This window comes from Salvelinus sp. IW2-2015, unplaced genomic scaffold (genome assembly GCF_002910315.2).
Source record: "Salvelinus sp. IW2-2015 unplaced genomic scaffold, ASM291031v2 Un_scaffold3238, whole genome shotgun sequence".
In the NCBI taxonomy this organism is placed as follows: Eukaryota; Metazoa; Chordata; class Actinopteri; order Salmoniformes; family Salmonidae; genus Salvelinus; species Salvelinus sp. IW2-2015.
In genome coordinates, this window is record NW_019944525.1 from 47887 (window position 1) to 69500 (window position 21614).

A 21614-nucleotide genomic window follows, 5' to 3' on the forward strand; every position below is an offset into this window, starting at 1 on the left:
TCGATCTCATGCTGCACCAGATGAGTCTGACCCACCTCTTCCTCACTCAGCGCAAAGCTGTCTCTGAATTCAAACAGCAACTGCCACAACCGTTCCTGCTGCTCGGGGTCAAGACCAACACAGTTCCTCCCCCATATCTCCCTCACTGCAGACAGTGTCCTCTCCTCTCCCATCTGGGGTAGCTGGGCTGGGGGGGCGCGGCCCGYGCTCACGGAGGGATGTGTCATGGAGGTAGCTGGGGGAATGRAACACACAGCCGTAGGTGACAGGGGGGCTGGGGAAAAGTCACACACATATGTGGGTGGTGGGGGGGGGGGGGGGGGGGGGGCAGCCATGAGTCTCTGCTGCTTTAACTGTTGGAGTAAAGGGTTTGTTGGGTTGAGTGAATGTGACATTACGGGGGGCCATGGTGACTGCCGGCCCTCCCTGGAAGCTCAGTGTGCTCCCATTTAGGTCTAACTGGCAGCCTGTGCTCCTAAGAAAGTCCAACCCCAAGATACAAGGGTCCTGCACAGCCGCCACCCACACAGGATGACGCACAGTCCTGCCCCCTACTGTCAGAGTCATTATTCTCTTCCCTTTCATGGGTGCCAGCTCACCTGTGACTGTGCGAAGCTGCACAGTTGTGGGCTCAAACTGAGTCCAACCTGGCACAATATCCGGCCTCACCAGGGTTACTGTGGACCCAGTGTCCACCAGGGCAGGGCAGAGCAGAGCAGAGCAGAGCAGGGCACCCCCGCTTGCCCTTGTCTGCTTCTGGGGGAAGTGGAGCCTTGCTTCCCTGTCTGTGCCGGTGGGCTCCTCCTGAAGATGATGGTGGTTGGGAAAGAAAGCCAGGGGTCCACACTTGAACATTCCTCTTTGGATGACTTCTATTCTATTCTATTCTATTTGAATGGCCAGCAGGCCTATCTTCTAGTCAGCGGAGTACCAAGAATGCAGCTGAAGCTAATTGAATGCTGTGAGCTTCCTCATTGGCTATCTTCACTATCAGTCGATTAGCCAATTCGAACTTCCGCCTTCTCGCAACAGTTTCTTGGAAATTATGTTTTCCACTAGATAGCACAGCCACAAAGTCAAAGTTGACTATATCGTAAAAATTTATAAAAATACAAAATAGATTTTTGGTCTTAATTTAAGGTTAGGGTTATGCATAATGTTAGCAATGTGTTTAAGATTAGGGTTAAGATAACGTTTAGGTTTAAAATCACATTTTAAGAAGATAAATTGTAGAAATAGGCGGGGTTTATGATATTGTGGCTGTAGTAACTAGGGACGACCGGAAATTATGTACACATGCCGTTGTCGCAGTGTATTTCAAGTAACAGGTTCGGTTTTGCGTTTACTGACTTTTTTTACATCGAAACATTTCAGTGCATAGAATCGTTTTGTGGCAATTCTTTATAGTGTACATATGGCGTATCCAGGATATGGCGGGGTGAGTAAACGTGTGTTCTTTTGACTGTGATTTTACAGTAGTCTACATAAGTCAGGAGTTTGGCCTATTTCATTTCCGACAAGGGGAGTGCTCAGATAAGACTCCTAAAATGTATCTTTGTTATGATGAAACATTGTAACACGGTAGGTTGTAAGCACAATCGTTTCAAAGTATCGACATTGAAAGGTTTCGCATCTTTCTAGGCAAGTAACTGTTAGGCTATATCTTGGTTATGAAAAAAGTTGATATTGCCCTCAGTTCTACCTACTTAGTTTAGACACTAGTTTCAGTATTCATATAAATTGTTATTGTCCCCTTTGGTGAATTCGGAGGGGACAATAACTGTGGATCTGTCTCCCCGTACGTTCTTTCGTACATTAGTCACACACGATATCTCAGACAGCATTGGGCCGATTTTGATGAAACTTGGTTGAATGAATCGTCTTGTCATTGTGATCCGGGAATGTAGAAAATTACGCTGATTGGCCCAAGGTGGGAGCTAAAGCAATTAACTGAAAAAACTCACGTGCGAGGCATATTTGCATTTAGATAGAACATTTGACGTCCAACAGACGTCGGAGCGTCTTGTCATTTTCCTCACAAGGTTAAAGGGGATGGCTCAATGTAATGCAATGTAATGCAATGGAATTGGAGTCATAGACTAGTCCACACCCTGCTAATATTGTCAGTGAAAATAAATATCCTCACTACATCTAGAAATAGGTCCACAACCTGCTAATTTTGCTTATATTGACAGTGAAAATATTTAGAAATAGGAAACTGGAAAGAATGCACATGACTCAATTATAAACAATCCACCGACTACATCAGATACGTATGACTACTCTGAGGAAGACGTCATGTGATGTTCAAACGTCAGTAATAGTATACCTGTTTGCTTCCCATCAAGGCATCAAGCCTTAGTGTAAGAACAACTACAGTGTCTTCAGAAAGTATTCATGCCCCTTGACTTATTCCACATGTTGGTGTTACAGCCTGAATGCAAAATGGGTGAAAAAAGTATAATTAATTCCATCTACACACAATAACGACTAAGTAAAAACCTGTCTCTAGACTTATTAGCACATTTATTGAAAATGAAATACAGAAATATCTCATTTGTGTAAGTATTCGCACTCAAGTCAATACTTTGTAGAAGCACATTTGGCAGCGACTACAGCTGTGAGTCTTTTGGGGTAAGTCTCTAAGAGCTTTGCACATCTGGCTTGTACAATATTTGCCCCTTTATTCTTAAAAAAAAATGATTCAAGCTCTTTTCAAGTCTTGCCATAGATTTTCAAGGCAATCTAAACTGTAAGTAGGCCACTCAGGAATATTCAATGTCATCTTGGTAAGAAACTTCAGTGTAGATTTGGCCTTGTGTTTTAGGTTATTGTCCTGCTGAAAGGTGAATTTGCCTCCCGGTGTCTGTTTGAAAGCAGATTGATCTAGCTTTTCCTCTTAAGATTTACCTGTACTTATAGCTGTTTATTTGTATCCTAAAAAACACCCATGTCGATGACAAGCATACCCATAACCTGATGCAACCACCACCATGCTTGAAAATATGAAGAGTGGTACTCGGCCTTGTGTTGGATTTGCCCTATAACACTTTGTATTCATGACAAAAGTGAATTGCTTTGCCATTTTTTTTATTTTTTTTTACAGTATTACTTTAGTGCCTTGTTGCAAACAGGATGCATGTTTTAGAATATTTTTAATCTGTACAGTCTTCCTTCCTTTCACTCTGTCATTTAGGTTAATATTGTGGAGTAACTACAATGTTGTTGATCCATCCTCAACCATTAAACTCTGTAACTGCTTTAAAATCACCATTGTCCTCATGGTGAAATCTCTGATCAGTTTCCTTCCTCTCTGGCAATTGAGTTAGGACAGCCACCTGTATATTTGTAGTGACTGGGTGTATTGATACACCATCGAAAGCCTAATTAATTACTTCACCTTGCTCAAAGGTATATTCAGCGTCTGCTTTGTTTATTTTTACACATCTACCGATCGGTGCCCTTTGTGAGTCATTGGAAAAACCTCCCTGGTCTTTGTTGTTGAATATGTGCTTAATTCATTACTTGATTTGAGGTACCTTACAGATACTTGCATGTGTGGGATGCAGATATGGGGTAGTTATTTAGAAATCAAGTTAACCACTATTATTGAACACGGAATGAGTCCATGCAACTTATTATGTGATTTTTAAGCACGTTTTTACTTCTGAACTTATTTAGGCTTGCCATAACAAAGTTGTTGAATACCTATTGACTCAAGACATTTCATCTTTACATATTTAATTTCAACATTTTCTACAAACAAAATTTCACTGTTATTAAGAGGTATTGTGTGTTGTATCAGTGACACAAAATCTAAATTTAATCGATGTTAAATTCAGACTGTAACACCATTTTTGGGGGGGAAAAGTCGAGGGGTGTGAGTACTTTCTTTAGGCACTGTATATAGCTGCTTGTTTTTTGAGTGCTCCAATCTGTTTTATGTTGAATTAGTCATTTTGGGAAGTTTTCCTTAAGTCCAGTTACTTGATGACTGTATTCTCCTTTTCTTATCAGTATGGAGGACCAATGCAAGGCATGCAACTCCAGGGTATGCCCATGCAGGGTGGACCCATGGGAGGCCCACCCCAGGCAGGCTACCCCCAGAATGGTGGAGGCTACCCTGGGACCTTTGCTGCTCCTCCTCAGCAGCCTGTTAATGACCCCATGTGGGGGTACTTTACTACCATAGCAGGACAGGTGAGTGATCAATGCTTTCATTTAAATTCATGATCATTGGTACAGTAAATATTCCTCTTTGGATAGAATGCAACATTACTGGCTTCCTGAGTGGTGTAGTGGTCTAAGGCACTGCATCACAGTGCTTGAGGTGTCACTACAGACCCAGGTTCGATCCCACAACCGGCTGTGACCGGGTGTCCCATAGGGCGGTGCACAATTTGGCCCTGCGTCGTCCGGGTTAGGCTGGGGGGGCTTTACTTGGCTCATCGCGCTCTAGCGACGCCTTTTGGCGGGCCGGGCGCCTGACTTCGGTCGCCAGTTGAAAGGTGTTTCCTCCAACACATTGGTGCAGCTGGCGTCCGGGTTAAGCGTGTTTTGGAGGACGCATGACTCAACCTTTGCCTCTCCTGAGCCCGTTGGGGAGTTGCAGCGACGAGATCGCAATTGGATATCATAAAATTGGGGAGAAAAAGTGGGTTAAAAATACAACAACAAAAAGTAATGCAACATTACTGGTACATGCATGATGTGATGATGTCATGGTTACCCCACAAAGTGATCTCAAGACATTCAAGTCACTTAAAAAAAAATATATATATTAAATTCACCGCACAGTAATAAGTTGTTGTTGGAGAGTAATCTTACAGGGATATTCCTCTGTGCAGGATGGTGAGATTGATGCAGAGGAGCTTCAAAGTTGTCTTACACAGACTGGTATCAGTGGCACCTATACTCGTAAGTTCACACCCAGTCCCACCATCCAAGGTTCACTCTGTGGTTCATAAATGATCCAATTATATGATGTGTGTTTTATGATTTGAGTATCCCGCATTAACATAGCCTTTGCAAAGACTTGTCACAGGTTTTCTGATTGGTATTGTCATTGTGTGATCGTGGTTTCTCTTCTCCCAACAGCCTTCAGTTTGGAGACATGTAGAATCATGATCGCAATGCTGGATGTATCCTTTCTATGTCAATGCATCTCTTGGACTGGGCCTCTGTCCAGTGTCATTGAAGTTTGTTTGGTATTGCACTTTGCTACGTTGACTTGCTGGTGAAAAATGAATAGAAGTCATAAATGTTAATTAATAAACCCACTGTGTCAGTGCTGAGTTCATCCTTTTCTTTTAACAGTTGTAGAGGTGGGAAAGCTTTGAGCAGTAGGTGGCCGGCTGCAGTATATTTGACTTTTATACAAGGCCTAGTCTACTGGGTCCCATTCAGTATGTATTTGCCAATGAATTTGCAAGACGGAACTTCGCTCATGCTCCATTTGCATCATGCCTGTAGCTCCATTTTCAGAGGTAGAGGCACATTCATGTCCTGTTTCTCTCTGAACATGTTCATCCTCCTTATGGACAGTAATAGACTTTACAACAAGGATGTACAACAGTCAGCATTTGCAGTTTGGGATGTTCTATAACATGTATTCTCTTCAGGTTAAGCCCATGATACGCGTGTAAGTGGGCCATATTGAGACAGGATTACTTATGGAATTGATTCAGTCGCAGAAGGGTCTGGTTCTCCCACAACATTTACCACAACTCATCATATCCTGTGTGAGACCAGTTCACATGGCCGTTTTTAGTTTCTCTTTAGCTAAGGAACAGAGTTAACCCTTAACTAACCGCCCACCAGAGAGACATGACCGGAAAGCTGGGCTTCAATGAGTTCAAGGAGCTTTTTGCTGCCTTGAGTGGCTGGAAGCAGAACTTCATGATGTTCGACCAGGACCGGAGTGGCACGGTGGAACCCCATGAGATGACCCAGTCCATCTCCGCTATGGGTGAGTCAGTGCTCTGCCAGGCTAATGATATGGGATAGTCCATTTTGATAGGATGATGACATGGGATAGTCCATTCTGCCATCCAAAGAGGGGCAGCGTTCCAGAGCCTGGTTCAGATGCAGCATCCGAAATGGGTTGGGAGGCTTGACTTCCTTAAATGATTTAAACCATTGATGATAGACTCCTACAATAATCCTAATTTTAGTGTAGCTGGAGATAATTTCAAGGTATTGGTCTGAGAGACCCTTCTTGATACAAAGTAGCTGGACAATTAGGCAAAGGCTGGTGTTTATGATCATTGTCAACTAAATGCAGTGGTGTCGATCCTAATACTATGTTGGCGTATGAATAATTGAATGCATGTTGTGATCTCTTACTACAGGCTACAGGATCAGCCCGCAAGCTCTGAACGCTGTTATCAAACGCTACAGCAAGGCTGGCCGGATCTACTTTGACGACTATGTGGCATGTGCTGTGAAGCTTCGCGCCCTCACAGGTAAGATGCTGACTTGGAGGCGGCACGTGACGATGTTTAACTTCAGTGTTTAAAAAAAAAACAACTCAACAGCATTTCACATTTCCTCACAATCCAGAGCTATGGGTTTCGTTATAAAATAACACAAATTCTGTCATTCACTGACATTTGACTCATTCAAAGCCATTATCTTTTGTGGTGTAATCTGTCTTGTTTTGTCCTGGTCTCTTTTGTGCATGTACATTCGTAGGCTCATTAGCACAGTGTCTCGCTGGGTATTGTAGTCCAATGAATGGCATTTAAATTTCACCTCTACACTGCCATCTTTACTATGTGTCTCCACAGAGAGCTTCAGGAGGAGAGACCAGATGCAGCAGGGGGCTGTCAACTTCCAATACGATGACGTAAGTGCAATTCAGGGCCGTGTTTAGTAGGCACACAACGGAAGAAAGTACCTCCCCGTTCCAGTGTTATCTGAACATGCATTTTTTAAATTTCCAGTTTTCCTCTTTCTCATTCCCCAGCCTGTAATGGGATTCCAAATAGCCTGTCCTGACATGCAAGTTATAGTAATTACATCAAAATGAGCTCATTTTCTCTTGATTTTCCTCCTGCAGTTTATCCTGTGTACAATGGCCATCTGAGTGGTGTGGCCTGGCCCGGCCCATCCCGTGCTGGAGTCAGAGGGAGGGGCACTTCAACCGGCAGTCTGGGGCTCGCTGACCACTTCCCCTAAATAATGGGATGGCACCAATCAATATTAGCCCAAAATTCTTAGGTTGAGTCCCATGACCAACTTAAAACGGGGAAGGAGGTTACAACAGAAACTGCTTGCTTGCCATAATGTCTGCCTTTCTTGTACAATGTGCAGATTTGCCAGATATCATATGGCGTGTTTCTAAATGTATCTGCTTGTTGTAAATTCTGTTGCTAACTGACAGTGGTAGATTTGAACAAAGAAAGGGATAGCAGAGATGTTACTGATCTTTACGATGGTTACTTTTGTGCCATTTACAATCTCTGATCATACGGTTTCCATATTCTTCCCCATCACTGTATATGTTCTGTTTTTATAACCACTATTGTTTTATAACCATTATTTAGGTGTGAATTACATTAAACACTCCGTACATTTTGAAGTATAGATGTATAATAATATTTTTATTACAAATATACAGTTATGCTGGCTTTGCCTTTTTTAAGGTAACTATATGCATCTCTTGATTTGAATGAAATGTGGCCTAATGCAATACACAAGTTAAACATTAGGGCATCCACAAATATATGAATAACCTGCACTGTGTTGTAAACATGCACTGTTATTCCTTCGCAAAGAAAAGCATGCATTAACTACCACCAACAATTATGTCTACAACTTTTTTTGTGATAACCTGTATTTTCATAGTTCAGGGTGAAATATTTCTCAGACATGTAGTTAAGTGCTTTGTGACCATTGGGGCATTCATCAGTGATATTGGTGTTATTCACAACACAATAAACTCAGTTTGTAGTCCGTATGCATTCTGTTTATTAATTTATACAATTACACAAATGGTTTTCATCAATATATGTACACAATATATTACATTTCTTTAAATACAGTATATTCAAGGACAAACATTCATATCAGCTGTTAAGTGTTGCATTGTATAAAATACAGTGGCAAACATTTAAAAAAATGCATAAAAACAATTGTGAACAGCACTAGATTTAAAAAGTGAAATTTCTCTAGTAAAGCACACATTTTTTTGTTTAATTTCTGTGCAAAAGTGTGACCTTTGAAAAGTTCATTGGGGCACTCTTCAGGTATTGGACATGTCATGTTTCAGCTACTTTGTATAGCATCTGTGCTCTGGAAAGATTATACTCGAAACACCGTAGCTTGTTTTGCCAGGGTTATGTGTGTTTCAGCCCAGCCGTGGTGGGTTTTAAAACAGATCGAGTAGTCGTGGCCACTTAACTGGCATTACAATGACATGGAGCAAAGGACCTGTGCCCTCCGAAAAGGCTTATAGCTGTGTATGGGCACAACTCATAGCATAGGGCCGGTACGATCTGAAATTAAAGGTAGACTCCGCAATATGTCGTATTGCTGAGTCTGCCTTTAATTCAAACCCAACTAAGTACTGCTACAAAACATACATAGCTATAGTATTCCTAATGAATATGACTTCCCTAGATTCCATTTGCCCTGACAAAGTTATTAGTACATCTGTTAATTGCTACATATGGGAGCATGATATGTGTTTTTCATAATGTATCTCACTCACTTCGTGGGCTGATACACAATTGAACCAAAACACATAAAAAAATTATGGAAAATCAAGTGTTCTCTTATAGAAATAATGGGTCTATTTATTCATGATAAATTCATGATAAATCACAAACACGTTTTGAAATCTGTTAAAACAAATTGCCAGCTGATGTCGATCCATGCAATACCACATATCTGACTATGTTTGTGTTTGTGTAAAATAAGTCATAAAACTAAAATGACTTAATTTGTGACATGCAGAATCTGTCCATATTCAATACATTTACATTGCTGACTGTTGAATGCATATTATTCAGCTGAATAAATGTGTTTAGGACGTTTGTGAAGGCTAATGTAGGTTAGAAAAAACTAAGGCTAACGAGGGTTAAGCTGCTAGCTCGGCCTGAATCTCTACGTTGTCGGTTTCTGACACCGTCTCAGCATTGATTTTGTCACTTGGTTAGACAGTAATAAAATCTGCATTCTTGGAATATAAATGGAAGCCCCTAAACATGCATGGAAAGAAGAGTTGAAGCTTAAAGATTGTGGGGTACAGTACTTATGAAAGGTATTAATTAAAGGTAGACTCAGCGGGTTTACTTCCTGCTTATAGACAACAACAGAATCAAATCTGTCAAACTGCTACTATTGGCTCTTCCTTTGCATGATTGGCAATAGACAATAGTGGCAGATTACAATGTTGTAGTTGATTTCTGAAACGAGGATGTTTGTATGAGGATATACTGCTATGTCTACTGTACCTTTAAATAATTGGTTACATGTAACTACTCAATAACTAGTAAGGAAAATGAAATAGAATTTGGCCTGATTCCTCTTATTACAATTCAAAAAAGATATCTGAGCAATTCATCTTTTGAGAGTTGCTATTCATTGTAGTTTTCTACATCTGAACAGGTAATGTTGCTTTACAACTCCTGTTATACAATGATATGCATTTCGTTAAGTGCAGGCCCTTTCAAGAGAGAAGTGATCCTGCACATCGATTACATATATGAAAAATAATCATTAGTCCACCCTGTTCATGCCTCTTTGTGTGTGTAGTTACAGTAATAAATAGTTTTTAATACAATACCAAAAAACATACTTTTGTATAGCTCATAAATATGCATACACTTCCCATTAAATTCTTTTTTGACAATATTTTCAATAGTAAAACATATTCAGTGATTCAGGGAGGAAAGTAGCTATATTAAGTGGATAAGTATCTCTTTTGTAAATTCAAATATACAGTAGAGTCCATTTGCATGTATATTTTTTTTTACAAGAATACAGAACTTGAAGTACAGTCTTTTAGTTTCTGTTTTAGTTCATGCCGTACAAGTTTTAAAGACTTTTGGGTATGTACCCGTGCTAATTTCTAGTCATTAATCAAATATGTATATTATTCATGTGTGTAAATTAATGTTTTAATGTTATCGTTATTGCTTTCATGGCCCCATGAAAGAGACTTGTGGTGCAAAGTGATTACAAATAATCTCTCTCAGGAATACTTTAGCAGTGTAAGGGATACTTCGTATAAGAGCTTTCCCAACCATTTAAATCATATTCATTTGCATATCTGTGTATTTATAATCTAATAGAAGATGCATTTTACATAGTGGTTCTTTGTCTCTTCTGATCAGATGACTTTTTGAAAGACAAGTTGACGGTAGGTACTTAGGCACAATATATGATGAAATATTTGTATATATAATGTCGGACGTGGAGATTGTTAATTAGCCAAATACATTACATGGTGTCTGTTTGATAAGGTCATTAATGCGATGAGTTTAAAACTGCACACTTATTTTCAGATTGAAAATGCCTTTGAAAGAGAGTTCCAAGTGGCTTTGTCCCCATCGATTGGGAATAACTATAGAACGGATACTCATTACTCTGAAAGCATGCCGACCTCACACCATGACTGTGCAGTGCATGAGATGGGTTGTGTTTTGACCATGCAACAGAAAACACTTCCAAGACATGCATTTTTCTTGGAAGAACAAACATGTTAGGTGCCTTTGTGTTGCTGGCAGTATGACATCTGAAATATGTACATGGTAGATAATTACAGATAGTAGTAATATACAGTATAAATACCGCTATATAAATGTACTTTATAACACATCTGAATCAGAGATCGGCAGAAAATATTGGAAAAAGAATGGATGGAAGGAAGTCGACAGTATTCTTTGCATATACAGTCTCCTTCTAAGACCCTGAGTCAAACTTCGAGAGAAGCCCTAGTTTTCCGTAGTGAGAAAGAGAGGCGCACGCAGGCGAAAGGGCCTACTTTCCCAGAAGCCCAGGGTCGGATACCGGCCTGTGGAGTCCTGACATTTCTGAATGTTCAGGTGATGCGTCGGGGAGCGAGGCTTGTCTGGCGGAGGGGAAGAGAGCTCTAGGTTGTTGTTTCTCCGGAGAGTCAATTTTGTTTTGTATGTGTCTGGGCTCTGTGTCCTTCTCTAGCAGTCCCGCCTTGAGGTCCTCTTCCAGGGCCATTTCCGTGGGAACCTGGCCTGACATGGATTCTTTGGATTTGTTCAGGTGCTTCTCCATGTCAGGATTCTGTGAAGCAGTAAGCACAACCTGGTCTCAGAGCAAAATGTATTATATTCAAAAAAATCTGTGCCACTCCATTTAGTATGATATGTTACTTTAAGTTAGGTTACATTACATTGGCCGACCAATGTAATATTGGTCGTACAATATAATAAGAATTGTATGACGTATAGTATCCTACATCTTGTTCGCATTTAACCCGTTTGGTATGATATATTATGTTTGCCTGCTTTAGTATGATATGCTACGTTAGGTTCAGGTTAGGAGTTAGGTTATAGGATTAGGGGAAGGGTTATGCTAATTAGTGACAAAGTCTCTAAAAAGTAGTAAATAGTTGCAAAGTTACTAAAATACTAAAGTTGTCTGTGATGAGATTTAAATACGCAATATTTAGGTTGCTAGACTTCCTATGTGCCCAGCCATCCACCCCGACCAACCACCCTCCTTTCGTTTTTGTCAGTTACTGTCCGTACCAAACGTAACATATCATACTAATTTTAGTGTCCCGGATTTACGTTTACTATGTTATGTCTAGTCAATGTAATGTACCTTAACATAAAGTAACATATCACACTAAATGGAGTGGCACGGATTTTAGTAAAATATTATATGTTTTGCTCTGAGACCAGGCTGGTCAGCAAACTGAGAACAAACAACTTCAGGCAGGGATATTGACTTCTGTAGTGTCCAAAACTCACACAGGGAGGATGTAACCATCCGTCAGTATACAGAACAGACAGTGATAATGCACCTATAGACCAGTATATAGACAGGGGAGTGTAATGTGCCTAGCCAGTATATACAGAGCCATTATGTATAACACAGTATATAGCTCTGAGGGCTAGTGTAGACCGTATTCGTTCACCTGGGCTGGTTCAGTATACCTGGGCCAGTGGTGAAGCAGGGTTGAGGCTGTGTTGAGGCTCTGTGATCCTGATGGCAGAAACAGGCTGCACCCTGATGGCAGGCCTCTGGTACTTTGGGCTGGAGGTGACGATGCTGTAGGCCGGGGGAACCACGATGGTCTGCCTCTGCAGCAGCTGGAGGATGGCCTTGATGTCTGACGTCATCTGGGACTCCAGCCTGGATGGTGGGTGGGGAGAGCCAGGGAGACAGCGTCAGGGGTGGGTCCTCGCTTGCGATCCACATAGCGTCACTCACATTTTTTAAATAAATCCGCCACTAACGTCAATGCAGGATTTATGTAAAAGTCTGAGCACCTTAAAATAGGTCCTCAGTGTATTAGCTATGTATGTGCTTTAGCTACTGTAGGTTTTGTTTTATGCATGTGTCTGGGGTTGTATTGGGAGGGCGCAGTCAGTAATACTCAATGCAAACACTAGAGGGAGCCCCAACCCATACAATTCATGTGTGCTTCTCTATTTTGTGAATGATAATTTCTTGATTTTTCTCCAGTTTTGCACACAACACCTTCAAGGTATTGAAAAGCCAATATTGAATAATATCACTTTAATTTATTTATTTCCAATGACAAACACACAGACCTGTGTGTACTGTATCTAGACATGACACACCCATACTGCCTTCAGAGTACTGCGGACAGAGAACAAGTCGGTGTTTGTCACAGTTGCTGTTGAGCTGTAAGACAATCTGAGCCGATCAACACCCCCGGCAGGCGTGCTCCAGCTAGATGAGGCAGGGTAGTGTGGCTGCCATGTCTGTTGAGTGGCCAGGCGTCTGCCCATTACCTCCCTAAAGCAGGAGAAATGAGAGCGACGTACGCCTGCAAAGAGCCTGAGGTGGCCAGTCTGTAACCGTCACTTCCAGTGGAAGAAGGGATATGGAGAGGGAAGATACAGTAGAGAGAGAGAGAGAGAAAAAGTGAAAGAGAGCATAGGCTATATGTAGACGGAACACACACACACACACAGAGAGACAGAGACAGAGAGAGAGAGAGAAAAATAAAAGAGAAAGAATCGGACTGACTCAGAGGCCTCCACCCACGTTTTGGCTGAAGTGACCCCTCCCTCAGTCTGCTGTTGCCCCGCACCACCTCCCAACCCTCCCCTCCAAACTTTACCGTGGCGTCTGCTGTCTGTGTTGCGATTACGTCGCACGGGCGTCAGCTACAAATAGGCGATGCTGTCTGCTGTCTGTAGCAGCTGGATCCCTTCCATGCAGAACGTATGCAGAAGTCAACTCTCTGTGTTATATAGTGAGCCTTACTTTACAAGCAATGATTCAGTGGACTGTGGATGCGTACGGTAAACCCAGTTGTATTCTGATGGATGTTGTACTGGAAAAACCTTGCTGTGTATCTAGTCTACAGTGCAGTGGGATGTAGTGATAGTTGGGCTGGGGTTATTTGAAGATGGTGTAGTCCAGTGGTCACCAACAGGTCGATCGCCACATTTCTGTAAAAAAAACAACGATAAAGCCTTGTGTTCCAATTTGTTTTTATTAGTCTCTGGCTGTTGGTGGTAGGTGCAGCCAATTCAGCTGCCCTGCGCGCTGGGAAGGCAAACTGTTGCCATTTCATGTGTCTGAAGATATAAACTCTGCCTTCCCGGTGGGCCTGGAGAGGAAATCAAGTGCACTATAGGCATACCGCTGGCCAATCAGATTGCTCAGATGACCGAGTCTGCAGTAATTTAGCAGGCATGAAAGAAAGCTACGGAAAAATGTATACAGTCAGATTTCAAAACGTTTAAAACCATGACTAGAGGGAGACTGTCAACGAATATAGGAAAGAGCTGCTGTTTTTATGAGTGAGTTCATGTTTAATAAGTTCTTACTTAGCACTGTCAACACTTTGTATTCAAGACTTTTATAAGCCATAAAATGCGCGTTCTTCCTATTTCTACTCAGCGCTACAACAAGCAGTGCAGCAGTAATGAATGAGTAGGAAAGTGTATCTATAGGCTTTCGTTGTTGTTATTATAAACGGCTTGGGTCTTTTTTAATATCGAGGAATATTTCACTTTCTCTGTTCATAGGAGTAACAACATGAATTTGTGCACGAGGCAGTAATAATGTGGTGCGACTCGAGTTTCGCCATCAGCTGGAAGACTGTGTCCCTTTTTGGTCAGTGTCAGTGGAGGAAAGGGAGAGACTGACCATCAAATGCAGGCACCATCAGCCCAGTAAAATAAAAAGCAAATTATTTAAATGTATGCTCACTCAGCTGTGCCTCAAGTAATACAACAATGGATCTATTACCGGTGTGATCATATAGCATACCTCAAATTTGGAAATATATATATTTTTAAATGTCCAGAACAACAATGCATTGGCAGGTAAATTCAAGCAAAGCCAGTATGCGGTGATAATGTATTGGTCATAAAGCTTACTGCACAGCCTAATTTCTACAGTACTGTTTTTAATTGGTTATTGTTGCATAGGCTTACATTTTTTAAGTCATGTTAATAAAAAATCAGAGCGTTAGATCTCAGCATGCATTTTGACTCAGAAAGTGATCTTGACTCAGAAAAGGTTGGTGACCACTGGTGTAGTCTGTTTGCCACCAGAACGGCTTGGTTAAAGTTGTGCTTTTTTTATGGCGATTTACTATCAGAAATTCCCCTCGCCCCTTCCACTCACCTGTTTAGGTGCTCTTGCAGCAGGTCCAGACGTTGCTCCACCTCTCCGTAGGTGATGTCCGGCTCACTGTCCTCCTCTACGACCCCACTTCGGGAGTCCTGGGCCTGGGCCGACTCCTCCAGGACCTCTCTGGGCTGCACGCACCCCCACTCCTCCCCACGCAGGTCTAGACACACACATGCAAAAACACATTTATGTACCATTATCAACCTATGAAACAACTGAATCACAGCACCAATCATTTCCCACAGAACATTGAATCCTTTTTAGTTAAGAATGATTCACAGGCCTTTGCCAACAATATTGTCTGATAACCGTAGTGTTTTGAGAAGGTACAGAGCACTATCCACTAACACTGACTAGATAGCGGTCCCTCATTTTATTGATCAATGGCCACATTTGGCCCCACTATATAACCAGCAGTTATAGCATCAGTCAGTCTCTCAATCACATTATTCCCTGGCTGTTAGAAACTGTAATAGCAGCACTGTGTCCAGAATCATTTCTCCCTCAGGCACAAAAAAGTTGGTCTAGTCTTTTACTGCTACTGAGTGGGTGTCGATAGGAATAGAACACACCTGACAGATGCCTGCCACAGTGTTATATCGCTATAATGCCAACAATGTTCTTCAGTCCTAGTACTGTGGACCCACAGGGGTGTACCGTTTTGTTCTAGCCCAGCACTGATATAGAAATAAATACCGCAATCATCCAGTCCTTGATTCTTAAATCAGGTGTGTTAGTGCAGGGCTAGAAGTAAAACCTGCACCTTTGTTGGTTCAAATTCCAGTCCTCGGGTACCCCAAAAGGTTGCACATGTTTGTTGTAGCCCAGTAGTAAAACAACCAATTCAACTAACCAACGGCTAGATATGTAGATGTGCTACTGCTGGCCTAGAACAAATATGTACTCTAACCTTAACCCAGTGCAAGGCTAGAGAAACACTGGGTTGCCACTAGAAACCTCAGCCACAATGTCAACATTGGCTATGTCGTAACAATTAATGAAAACAAAAATGTGTTTTTTGGTCTTAATTTAAGGTTCGGGTTAGGCATTTCTTTGAGCAGTGTGGTTAGGGTTAAGGTTAGGTTTAACATCAGATTTTAAGTAGAGAAATTGTAGAAATAGGCGGGGGTTTAGGAATTTGTGGCTGTGGTAACTAGTGACGACCGAAGCACTGCACTAGACTCAGTGATTGAGTTGATCATGCTTGGAAGATAGCTTTTACAGTAATGAAAGACGTCAAGAACAGAAGCCACCATTTATATTGCCTTCATGCTGGGGTGATTACAGGAATCAATATCCAGCGGGCCACACCGCCTGCCTCCTACTCAAACCAGGAATCATCATCATCCGCTTAAGAACTGAATTACAGCATATTACTCTCAAATCACCACATGCCGACAGGAATGTTCATTGCGGAGCGCAATACTCTGGAGACGCGAATAGAAACGTGTCATTTAATTTAGCCTATTGTTACAGTGGCTACGGGCATGTCGAGGCAGTTTGAATATTTTTTACCACATCACTGATGTTAACATGTTAGAAAAGTAGTTGAGGATTTTACAATGAAAGTAGTTATGTTAGGGATAATTATTTGTGAAAGTCGTGTTTGGGGGAGTAGAGAGAACGAGGCTGTGTGTGTGTGTGTGTGTGTGTGTGTGTGTGTGTGTGTATCTGTGTGTGTGTCGTAGGTGTGTAGGGCTGATAAACAAAGCATAAACAAACAAGCTAAGCTCATGATCTCTTTCACAAGCTGGTCACCATAGGTCATGCCATCTCTAATGCCAATCAGGCATCAACAAGATACTGAGCTGGCATCTGCTGGCAAATTGGCAAGGGATAAAACAGAGGATTATCCAACAAACATGTAAGAGTGCCAGGTCTTAAATTAACCTATGGCCTGTAAGAAGCCAGCCTCACCAGTCCTTCTGTCTTCTTACTCACTGGAAAAAAATGGTTTGGGATCAGTGCTAGGATTTACCATGTAGGGCCTGAGGTTTTCCTGACCATGTTTCCTAACCAGGGAAAACTCCTGGCCCCAGGCACTTTATTCTATATTCATAGCTCGTTTACCTCCTGTTTTGCTTGGTTTTAGATGATGCCTTAACACTGTGCTAGAACAGTACAACAATAGATACTGTGTCCGTCGAGGCACTCTGCTTTAATATTAGCATTGGTGCATTTTCTACCACTGAATAACAGCATATACACAGTAAATGAAAACATCTAACAGAGTTTGTTCGAAACCCTGCATTTCCAGACCAATGACCCTGGTTGGTTGTCGGATATAAATAATCCTTTTATAATGGTAGTTGCCGTGGCGATGAGCCCTAATCCTTGTTTGGATTTTTAATATGTGTGACATCCTGCTCCAGTGGCCCAGGGTAATTTCCTTTTCCCCAAATTAATTACAGTACAGTTACTCAATATTCTGTAGAAAATGGCTTGAAAGGACATGTCTTGTCGTGTGACCATTGGTTGTTTTGTGCTCTCTGGCTTCTGTGCTGTGCTACCCATACACTGTTATGTTGATATTTTAATGCATATGGAGCTCATTTGAATTGGTGTGTCAGCTTTTGGTCCAGCCAAAATGGCCTAGTCATTAAAAGCATTGTTGTAGGGATCTTTAGAGGCTTCTAACTGTACCTTTATAAGACTGGTTCCTCTCCACATTGTCTCCTCCTCCCGACGCGTCCGGAACAACGTCCCCCGGCCTAAATCCCAAGGTGTGGTCCCTCACTAAGGGGTAACCCTGCCCCCCCGAGCACAGAGGCCTCTGCTCCTCCCCCACCCCTCCCTCCTCCTCTTCTTCCTCTTCCCTCTCCTCTGAGTCTCTCCTCTCCTCCACCACGGTGGCTACAGCCTGGGAGGAGGGGTAGAGCTCACCACCATCGCAGAACACCGACGTCTCTTTGATCTGGGTCCCTGTGGGGAAGGAGGAGGGCAATCAGGGTGGATGTGTCTGTGCGTGCGTGTGGGTATGCATGCATGTGTGTGTAGGATCTTATGTGTGTGTGTGTGTGCGTGCGTGGGGGCATCCATGCGTGTCTGTGTGTGTGTGCGTGCATGAGCGTGTGTTGGAGGAACACTGGGTTCTTTGTTACAGACAGCTCCTCTGGGAGGCAGCAGCTCGGCAGATCAAACAATAGGAAGGTGTCGCGCTCTAAACGGTCCCCACCAGATCTGCTGCTGCCTCAGAGCCTTGCTGCCGTAAAAATACTTCATACATTTCATTGTGTGCTTGCAACTTTGCCTTTACAGAAGCAGAGGGAAGGTAAGCAGAGAGGGAAACTGTCAGTAAATGTGAAGGAAAATAGAAAGTACAGGAGAGATAACATCCAACGGCATGCTTTGAAGGATATGATATGGCTTAAAATGTATAACATCAATTGCCATACTTTTAATGTGGTATAATCTGTCTGAATTAGACAAAAACACATTTGGACAATCTACAGTACAGGTCAACATGACATGGTGGGAGAGGGGTTTATTTTAGGAGATGGAACTGTATTCTGAAAAACCGTAACCATGGTGACCAATTTAATTAGTTTGAATGGATACCAAACTGTTGAGTGGTGTGTTGCAACAATGCCTCCCAACTTACAGAGCCCTTAGAGGCCATATTAAAACTATTCCCTGTGTAGGAATACAGTCTTCTCAAACTTGGAGACACTTCCATGAAAGCAGGTATCCTAGCGGTAAGTGTTGGGCCAGTACCTGAAAGGTCGCTGGTTCGAATCCCAGAGCCAACAAGCTGTTTTTTTCTTATTTTCTTCTCAATGTGCCCTTGAGCAAGGCACTTACCCGTAACCCTATTTAACCATAATTGCTCCTTTAAGTCACTCTGGATAAGAGTGTCTCCTAAATAACTAAAATGCATGATATTGTATAAAACAGGCTGGCTCAGTTGAAATGAACTGCTTTGAAAAAGAGTAGCCGTAAAAACCACCTCAACTCACCTGCGGAAGATTTCCTCTTGTTAGTGAGCCTTCTTCTGCATTTGATGTCATCCCCATCAGAATCACTGGGGTAGGGGTAGACTGACTCTGCATTCTGAGGCTGCGTACAAGAAAATACACCCCTTACAATTGCATCTGTACTGCCTAACGATCGCATGGTCCATCCGTCCTCATTCATCCATCTGTTTCTGTCTGTCCGTCCGTCTGTATTTACCTTGCCGCTCTCGTCTCGGAGGTTAAAGGTCAGCTCCAGATTGCTGAGGAAGTAGTCGGCGAACTCGGGGTACATGTCAAGCACCTCCAGGATCTCCTCCCTGTGGATGGTGTGCAGGTCACAGTAGCTGAGCGCCCGCACGTCCGCGTTGGCCTTCCCCGGCTTGGCGTACAGGTGGATCATCTCCCCAAAGATGTCATTCTTCCCTGGAAGAGAGAGAGAATGAGGAGAGAGGGGGGTGGAGAGAGAGGGGAGAATGTGGGAGGAAGATAGAGAGAGGGGGGAGAGAGGGAGGTAGAGAGATAAAGGGGGAGAGGGAGATGGAAGGGAGAGAGAAAGAGAAAGAAAGATAAAGGTTTGATAAACATGGTGAAATATAACATGCACATAATGACACTCTATGCAATGACACGCATATGCCTTGACCCACAAACAGCTAAATCACCTGGTGTATTTCCCCATAATGCAGCTCAGCTGTCTTTTGAGGTCATCTAACAGCGCATTTAGAAAGCCTTGAGACTCCTTCACTTTTTCCACATTTTGTTATGTTACAGCCCTGTTCTAAAATATATATATTTTAAATCACATTAATCTATACACAATACTCTGTAATGACAAAGCAAAAACTGGTTTTTAGAAATTTTAGCAAATGTATTAAATATAAAAAACAGATACCTTATTTACATAAATATTCAAACCCTTTGCTATTAGACTTGAAATTGAGCTCAGTTGCATCCTGTTTCCATTGATCATCCTTGAGATATTTCTTCATCTTGATTGGAGTCCACCTGTGGTAAATTCAATTGATTGGACATGATTTGTAAAGGCACACACCTGTCTACATAAGGTGCCACAGTTGACAGTGCATGTCAGAGCAAAAACCAAGCCATGAGGTTGAAGGAATTGTCCGTAGAACTCCGAGACAGGATTGTGTCCAGGCACAGATCTGGGGAAGGGTAGCAAAACATTTCTGCAGCATTGAAGGTGCCCAAGAACACAGTGGCCTCCATCATTCTTAATATGGAAGAAGTTTGGAACTACCAAGACTCTTCATAGAGCTGGCTGCCCGGCCGAACTGAGCAATCGGGGGTGAAGGGCCTTAGTCAGGGAAGTGATCAAGAACCCAATGGTCACTCTGACAGAGCTCCAGAGTTCCTCTGTGGAGATGGGAGAACCTTCCAGAAGGACAACCATCTCTGCAGAACTCCACCAATAAGGGCTTTATGGTAGAGTGGCCAGATGGAAGCCACTCCTCAGTAAAAAGCACATGATAGCCCACTTTGCCAAAAGGCATCTAAAGGACTCTGACAATGAGAAACAAGATTCTCGGGCCTGATGAAACCAAGATTGAACTCTTTGGCCTGAATGCCAAGTGTCACGTCTGGGGGAAACCAGGCTCCGCTCATCACCTGGCCAATACCATCCCTACGTGGAAGCATGGTGGTGGAAATATCATATTTTGGGGATGTTTTTCAGTGGCAGGGACTGGGACACTAGTCAGGATCGAGGGAAATATTAATGGAGCAAAGTACAGAGATCCTTGACGAAAACCTGGTCCAGAGCGCTCAGAACCTCAGACTGGGGCGTAGGTTCAACTTCCAACAGGAAAACATACCTAAGCACACAGCCAAGACAATGCAGGAGTGGCTTCGAGACAAGGCTTTGAATGTCCTTGAGTTACCCGGACTTGCACCCGATCAAACATTTCTGGAAAGACACGAAAATAGCTGTGCAGTAATGCTCCCCATCCAACCTGACAGAGCTTGAGAGGATCTGCAGAGAAGAATGGGAGAAACTCCCCAAATACAGGTGTGCAAGCATGTAGCGTAATACACAAGACGACTCGAGGCTGTAATCGCTGCCAAAGGTGTTTCAACAAAGTACTGGGTAAAGGGTCTGAATACTTCTGTAAATGTGATAGGTTTTGTAACTTGTGCGCTGGGAGTGGGGAGCAAGATCAGGGAGTGAATTATTTAATCAATAAATGAAACATAACACAAAACAAGAAACACAAACAACGCACAGAAACAAGGAACAATAATGCCTGGGGAAGGAACCAAAGGGAGTGACATAAATAGGGCAGGTAATCAAGGAGGTGATGGAGTTCAGGTGATTGTCATTAGGCGCTGATGCATGTGACAGGTGTGCGCAATAGTAAGCAGCCTGGTGGCCTAGAGGCCAGAGAGGGACAACACGGGACATGTTTCAGTTTTTTAAATTTAAAATACATTAGCAAACATGTCATTATGGGGTATTTTGTAGATTGATGATGTAAAAAAACGATTTAATCCATTTTAGACTAAGGTTGTAATGTAACAACATGCAGAAAAAGTGAAGGCGTCTGAATAATTTCCAAATGCACTGTTAAGGTTATACCTGTCCTTCGGCCACCTCCTTATAGGACAACATGGAGGTAGTGTGAATGTTTATAGGGCTGACTTTATGACAACCTGGAGGTGGTGTGAATGTCTATAGGGCTGACTATATGACAACATGGAGGTAGTGTGAATGTTTATAGGGCTGACTATATGACAACATGGAGGCAGTGTGAATGTCTATAGGGCTGATTATAGGACAACAGGGAGGTAGTGTGAATGTCTATAGGGCTGACTATATGA

The 21614-nt window shown here is 42.5% G+C and overlaps 2 protein-coding genes across 2 annotated transcripts; one reads left to right on the forward strand and one right to left on the reverse strand.

The window, feature by feature from the left end:
* The first annotated feature begins 1166 nt into the window (after positions 1-1166).
* LOC111970868 (grancalcin) lies at positions 1167-7956 on the forward strand. Its single transcript, XM_024142550.2, has 8 exons — positions 1167-1438; positions 4018-4200; positions 4848-4917; positions 5098-5141; positions 5821-5968; positions 6351-6464; positions 6789-6847; positions 7061-7956. Exons 1-8 carry the CDS (start codon positions 1415-1417, stop codon positions 7085-7087), a joined length of 669 nt encoding a protein of 222 aa, XP_023998318.1. The 5' UTR covers positions 1167-1414; the 3' UTR covers positions 7088-7956.
* On the reverse strand, positions 7948-19202 carry LOC112075562 (voltage-gated inwardly rectifying potassium channel KCNH7-like; the record flags this gene model as incomplete). The annotated part of the gene is made up of 6 exons (XM_024142548.2): positions 7948-11265; positions 12144-12342; positions 14821-14986; positions 17470-17748; positions 18783-18882; positions 18997-19202. Coding segments are annotated over 6 exons (1229 nt in total), but the record flags the coding sequence as incomplete, so codon positions are not given.
* Between the last annotated feature and the right edge of the window lie 2412 nt (positions 19203-21614).

Bases quoted from the DNA above. Each gene is read 5' to 3' on its own strand.
- LOC111970868 (XM_024142550.2), top strand. From the start codon at position 1,415: ATGGCGTATCCAGGATATGGCGGG. The intron at 1,439-4,017 runs GTGAGTAAACGT...TTTTCTTATCAG, and splicing joins CGTATCCAGGATATGGCGGG to TATGGAGGACCAATGCAAGG. The intron at 5,969-6,350 runs GTGAGTCAGTGC...CTCTTACTACAG, and splicing joins CCAGTCCATCTCCGCTATGG to GCTACAGGATCAGCCCGCAA.